General features: G+C 47.4%; 1 protein-coding gene across 1 annotated transcript; it reads left to right on the forward strand.

Moving 5' to 3' along the window:
- Positions 1–497: 497 nt before the first annotated feature.
- Positions 498–5,965, forward strand: TOB1 (transducer of ERBB2, 1). The gene is made up of 2 exons (XM_081110198.1): positions 498–776; positions 2,576–5,965. Exon 2 carries the CDS (start codon positions 2,725–2,727, stop codon positions 3,748–3,750), a length of 1,026 nt encoding a protein of 341 aa, XP_080966324.1. The 5' UTR covers positions 498–776; positions 2,576–2,724; the 3' UTR covers positions 3,751–5,965.
- Positions 5,966–6,168: the final 203 nt, after the last annotated feature.

Here is a 6,168-nt window from a genome sequence, read left to right on the forward strand (position 1 = left end):
TCGCCACAGTCCCACTCGGGTAGGGCCACTTTCTGTAAACTCTCCCCTCCCAGCTCTCCCCGCAGCTTCGCCACCTGCTTCTCTCCCCTCCCCCTTCTGCCTTGCGCTCTCCGCCTCAACCCAGAGTCAGCCGCCCCACCCTGCCTGTCACCCTTACAGGCACGTTTCTCCCCCAATCCCTTTCCAAGTTGTGTGTTAATCCCGCCCACAAGACTCCATATCGTCGGTTCATTGGCCACCCTGGAGCCCGAGAGGTGAGGCCTGGGCCACCCTGGCCCTCGCTGCCCGTCAGCACCAGGGCCGGCGGGACCTGGCCAATGGCATCGGGGGGCCGGGCAGGGGCGGAGCCCGCGGCGAGGGTCCGGCTAGGGTCCGGGAGGGCGGGCATTGGTTACACCGCCCCGAGCTGTGTGACGCCAATGGGCGCGCGCGCACCCCGAAGGGCGGGGCTGGGGGCGGGGAAAAGGCTATAAAATGAGAGGTGGGGCGCGCGCCGCGGCAGAAGGAGTCAACCTCTGGCCCAGCGCGGAGTGGGTGCATTGCGGGGAGCTGGGCCGGGCGCCGGGCTGTGTGGAGACGTGAGCGCGCTCGCTGGACCCCGTCCTCGCCACCCCGAGTCCGAGGGCCGACCCCCCGAGGCCAGCACCCGGGCCCCTGCCCTCCGCCGGCCACGTCGTCGTGCACTCAGCCAGCTCGCCGCCGCGGAGCCTCCCGCGCCCCCGCCCCGCTGCCCCTTCTCCCCCGCCCGGCGGCCGGGTCTGCGGCGGAAGCAGCCCGTAAGTATCCCGGGGTGGCGGGCGGGGCCCGGAGGGGGAGGGGTGCAGCGGCGGCGGGCACCCGGCTTTCGGGGGCTCGGGGACGGCGGCGTCGCGGCCCCGGCGCGGAGGGGAGCGGCTCCGAACATCCGGCCCCTGGCAGCTCCGAAGGGCCCCGGCGCGCCCGGAGGCGGGGCCGGCCGGCGCGTCGGGCTCAGCTGGGCCGGGTGACCGGGGAAGGGGGAGCCCGAGGCGAGCCGACGGGATTGGGGGTGAGGGCGCCCGGAGGGAGCGGCGGGCTCGAGGGGAACGCCGGGGTCCTCAGGATCCTCGGGGCGTGTGGCCGCCGCGGCCGAAAATGGTGCTGCGGAGCCGGTGCTCCCCAGGCTCTGGCTGGGTCCCAGGAGGCTCGGGGCCGGGGGCGGAGAGCGGCGGGTCCGGTTACGCGGGGGGAGGGGAGCAGCTGACCCGGGGCGGCCGGCGCCCCGACCTGCCCCGGCGCCCGGCCCCGAGCGGCTGCCTTTCCATCTCTCGTGGCCGTCCTCCCCCCACCCATCTCCTCCTCCTCCGGCCGCCGCTGGGTTCCGAGGGCTGTGAGCTGCAATCTAATGAGACCCGACCGGCTGTTTATGTAATTGTCCGGCCTCCAGGCTCCTTCCAAACACCTTCCGCGAGCCCGCATCGCGCTCGTCCACACCTTCAAACAATTAGGCGTCATCGGCCGCCCCCGCGGCACCCAGGCTTCTGGCGGGGACAGCGTGTGTAGTTTGGGGGCAGCCAGAGAGCCCTTTCCCTTTGTCACCACGAACATGGTGCCTGGGCAGATGGGGGCATGCCGGCTTGGTTTCTAAACGTCCCTTTAAACCAGCCTCGGGGTACACACACAGCTCCTTCGCGACGTCGTCTGTTTGCCCTTGATCTTTCCTTATCCCCACCCAGTGCTGATCCAGCACACGTTTAAAGGTCGACCTGATCGGGCAGGACTCCCCGGCGGTTCTCTTATCGGGAGGGAAGGAGGGTGGGTGGTGGTTTTGAAAATCAGAATAAAACTCAGAAACCCTGCCCATTAGACAGGTTAATAAATAGTTTTGAAATGAATTGTTGCTTCTGTTATATGTGCTGTCGAAGAGGTATTTTTCAGAAAGATATATATGGCAAAGAAGAAGCGCAGTTGTGTGCCCTTCAGTATATGCAAGACCTCAACTGTATAGGATAATTCGGTTTGAAGCAGTCGCTAAAATGGCAATTCATTTAGTATATAATACCTTTAATTTTAGCATAATGTACTTTGGAAATTAAAATAAGCCTCCAAACTTCTCAAATTTCTAAATGTATAACAATAAAGGAGATTTAAGCAGTTTCAATACATATCCAAAATGAACAGAAACACAGAATTCACTTCTAAATTGGTGAATAGGAATACTACCAACTTCTAAAATTGGCATATATGTATATATATATGTAGGTGGATGGATATTCTGAGTATAGTTTTCAGTAAACATTCTTGTGTGAATTGAAGGAAGAAAAAGAAGGAATATGCTACATATTCCAAACATGTTTTCATTCTTAGAACTCTATTCAAAAACAATTATAGGGTTAAAATATTGTTTTAACTGTAAATCCTGTTTTCCCATGATATTTTGAAGTTCAATGAACAATTTCTACTGTATAGGCCTGTATTTTGTGCTGATTATATTTTTCAGACTTTCTATCCTGTTAGACTTTTTCAAAAGTGACATTGTTCCGGGGGTAAAAACAGACTGTGGGACTTAACATTTAGCTCATTTGTACATGTTTGCTTTTGTTTTGTTTTCTTTAAGGAACAAGACCTCTCAAGGTGAAGGATAACCTACTATACCAGCACTTTGAATGAAAATTTGTTTCTCTGCCACAAACTGAACACTTTTTGTTTCCTCCGGTGTGTGTGGGGGAAGTTGAAACACAAATCTAACTTTGTGGCAAAGCAGCTATGCAGCTTGAAATCCAAGTAGCACTAAATTTTATTATTTCGTATTTGTACAATAAGCTACCCAGGAGACGTGTCAACATTTTTGGTGAAGAGCTTGAAAGACTTCTTAAGAAGAAATATGAAGGGCACTGGTATCCTGAAAAGCCATACAAAGGATCAGGGTTTAGGTGTATACACATAGGGGAGAAGGTGGACCCCGTGATTGAACAGGCGTCCAAGGAGAGCGGTTTGGACATTGACGACGTTCGTGGCAACCTGCCACAGGATCTCAGTGTGTGGATCGACCCATTTGAGGTTTCCTACCAGATTGGCGAGAAGGGACCAGTGAAGGTGCTCTATGTGGATGACAATAATGAAAACGGATGTGAGTTGGATAAGGAGATCAAAAACAGCTTTAACCCAGAGGCGCAGGTTTTTATGCCCATAAGTGACCCAGCCTCGTCAGTGTCCAGCTCCCCATCGCCTCCCTTTGGCCACTCAGCTGCTGTAAGCCCGACTTTCATGCCCCGGTCCACTCAGCCGTTAACCTTCACCACTGCCACTTTCGCTGCCACCAAGTTCGGCTCTACCAAAATGAAGAATAGTGGCCGGAGCAACAAGGTGGCACGTACTTCTCCTATCAACCTTGGCTTGAATGTGAATGACCTCTTGAAGCAGAAAGCCATCTCTTCCTCAGTGCACTGTCTCTACGGGCTTGGCCTGGGCAGCCAGCAGCCGCCGCAACAGCAGCCCTCGCAGCCGCCCCCGCCGCCCCCGCCGCCCCAGCAGCAGCAGAAAACCTCTGCTCTTTCTCCTAATGCCAAGGAATTTGTTTTTCCTAATATGCAGGGTCAAGGTAGTAGTACCAATGGAATGTTCCCAGGTGACAGCCCCCTTAACCTCAGTCCCCTTCAGTACAGTAATGCCTTTGACGTGTTTGCGGCCTACGGGGGCCTCAACGAGAAGTCTTTTGTAGATGGCTTGAATTTTAGCTTAAATAACATGCAGTATTCTAACCAGCAATTCCAGCCAGTTATGGCTAACTAAAAGAAGAAAAAAATGTCGTAAAAGTTAAAAGTACAAGTTAAAATGCTTGGGCCCAAGGAGGGGTTTTTTTTTTTTCACCTCCTTGAGATTTTTTTTTTTTAAGCGTATAGTAAAGATACATTCAAGCTTGGTTACAAAAATAAAACATGCATCATTTTTCATTTGCCAACCAAGCACAAAGTTATTTTATACTGACTGTATATTTTAAAGCATACTCCCAGATATACAGTATGGCCTCTTACAGTATTTAAGATATAGCAAGGACATGGCTGATTTTTTTCTTTTTATAAAAAATTGGCACTAATAAGTGGGTTTATTGGTCTTTTCTAATTGTATAATTTAATTTAGTACAAAGTTTGTAAAATATCAGAGGATATATATATTGTTTCTACGACATGGTATGCATTTATATCTTTTTACTACAGTGATCTGTGACAGCAGCAGCTTCATGTTGTATTTTTTTTACTGAAATTGTAAAATATCCATCTTAAAGACATCAACTATTCTAAAAATTGTGTACAGGATATTCCTTTAGTGGTGGAATTAAAATGTACGAATATTTGCTTTTTCAAAAAATGTATTTTCTGTTAAAGGTTTAAAGATTTTTGCTATATATTATGGAAGAAAATGTAATCGTAAATATTAATTTTGTACCTATATTGTGCAATACTTGAAAAAATGGTATAAAAGTATTTTGAGTCAGTGTCTTACATGTTAAGAGGGACTGAAATAGTTTATATTAAGTTTGTATTAAAATTCTTTAAAATTAAAAATGCTTTTTGTGGTCTTTTAAGCCTTTGCCAAAGATCTATCTCTGGAGTTAATGACATTATACATGTTAATAGTGCAGAAAGATCTGACTCATTGAATCCCAAAGGAGTGATGGAAAGCAGTTGCTCTACTAGTGCAGCAGATAGTCATTTGCTACCTAAAAAGTTGTCCTATCGAAACTCCATAGCCTGACCACTGCTTGGGACAGCCTTATTTTTTTGGCACCTCTCTCCAGTCCCTATCTGTCTCCCCTTGCTAGGGATAGTATGCTAAAGCTAGTCACAGCAAGCTTTAAAATGTGTCATGCTGACATCCAAGGTGATAAAATGAAATTCTCCCCTGTAATCTGAGAGGATTTATTTGAAATGTATATGGAGAGAGACCATTGGATCGGTTTTCTGTTTCTGTATAGGAGATGAACAGCTCATAAAACTTGTTTGGACAAAGCAGCTGACCTAACTTGACAAAAAGATTTAGGTCTGTTTACTAATCCTTTTACTTAAAGTTCAGTCATTGTATGAAGTTGGAGAGTTTATGATCTAAATCTATTCAAGATTGGACAGGTTACTAAATATTAGCATTTGTGTGCATTTTCCCAGCATATTGTTTTTATTTTTTTATGGCAAATTGGATAGCCAACCCGCTGGCTTGGGGTTTTTTAATGGTCAGCCATTGATAATGTGTGTCAAATTGTAGTGGCTTGTTAAGGATGGCATTTTTAAAAAACAGATGACTTGGGAGGGACACTATTTGAGTCATTTAACTGTTTAATTGTCCATTGGTGCAGTGTTGACATAGTATTGGTGACAAAATTTCTTGAGTGGGAAGAAAAAATAACGTTCTCTGTGCTTTTATAGTAAGAAACCAGCACTGCCTGGCTTACTAGTGAAATAAATTTGGTGTCAAATGAGTTTTTGGACATCAGTCTACAAAAGCCTTTTGTCTGTTACCCAAGCAGTTTAGAGCAATAGAATGTTTTAAGGAAACAAGCACTGAAAATAACAGAGCTAAGCTTTTCTGTCAGCTCCATGGTGAGGCCTTTGTCCGCCAGTGGACAGAATGAGGCTACAAAGAAGTATTGGGATGGTGAGTGGAAGCAGCAGATCTGGCCTGCCACACTATCAATTATGTGCTTTTGTGATCACATCACAAAGCTTGAATAGCTGTAAGAGAACAATCCGAGTAATGGCTTTAAGCACTGTGTTCTGCTGGAGACATGTGGTTGACGTTACCAATAGGCTTAACTTGGAAGAAAACTCCCTTCTTATAAGTGAAGAAAGGCTCAAGTTAACATACTTTTTCCTGATAATTAGAATAAGCTGGCCACTAGATAGACAATAGAATTTGTAACAATCTGGAACACAAATATGTATATATGTGTATATTTAGATTTTAAATAATAGCACTTAATGTAAGTAAGAATATCAGATCTTAGGAGGTGTATATTGACAAAAAAAAAAAAAAAATCTTAGGGAAATTTCACCCTGGCTGATGTGGCTTGGTTGGTTGGAGTGTTGTCTCCATTCACCGAAAGGTTTTGGGTTCAATTCCCAGTCAGGCCACATGCCCAGGTTGCGGGATCGATCAATGTTTCTCTCTCCCTTCCTTCCTCTCTCTTTTAAAATCAATAAAAACATGTCCTTGGGT

Source organism: Myotis nattereri, assembly GCF_964212035.1.
Source record: "Myotis nattereri genome assembly, chromosome: 16".
Taxonomy (NCBI): domain Eukaryota; kingdom Metazoa; phylum Chordata; class Mammalia; order Chiroptera; family Vespertilionidae; genus Myotis; species Myotis nattereri.

What these genes read in the sequence shown, in the direction of transcription:
- TOB1 (XM_081110198.1), top strand. Translation starts at nt 2,725, where the DNA reads ATGCAGCTTGAAATCCAAGTAGCACTAAATTTTATTATTTCGTATTTG.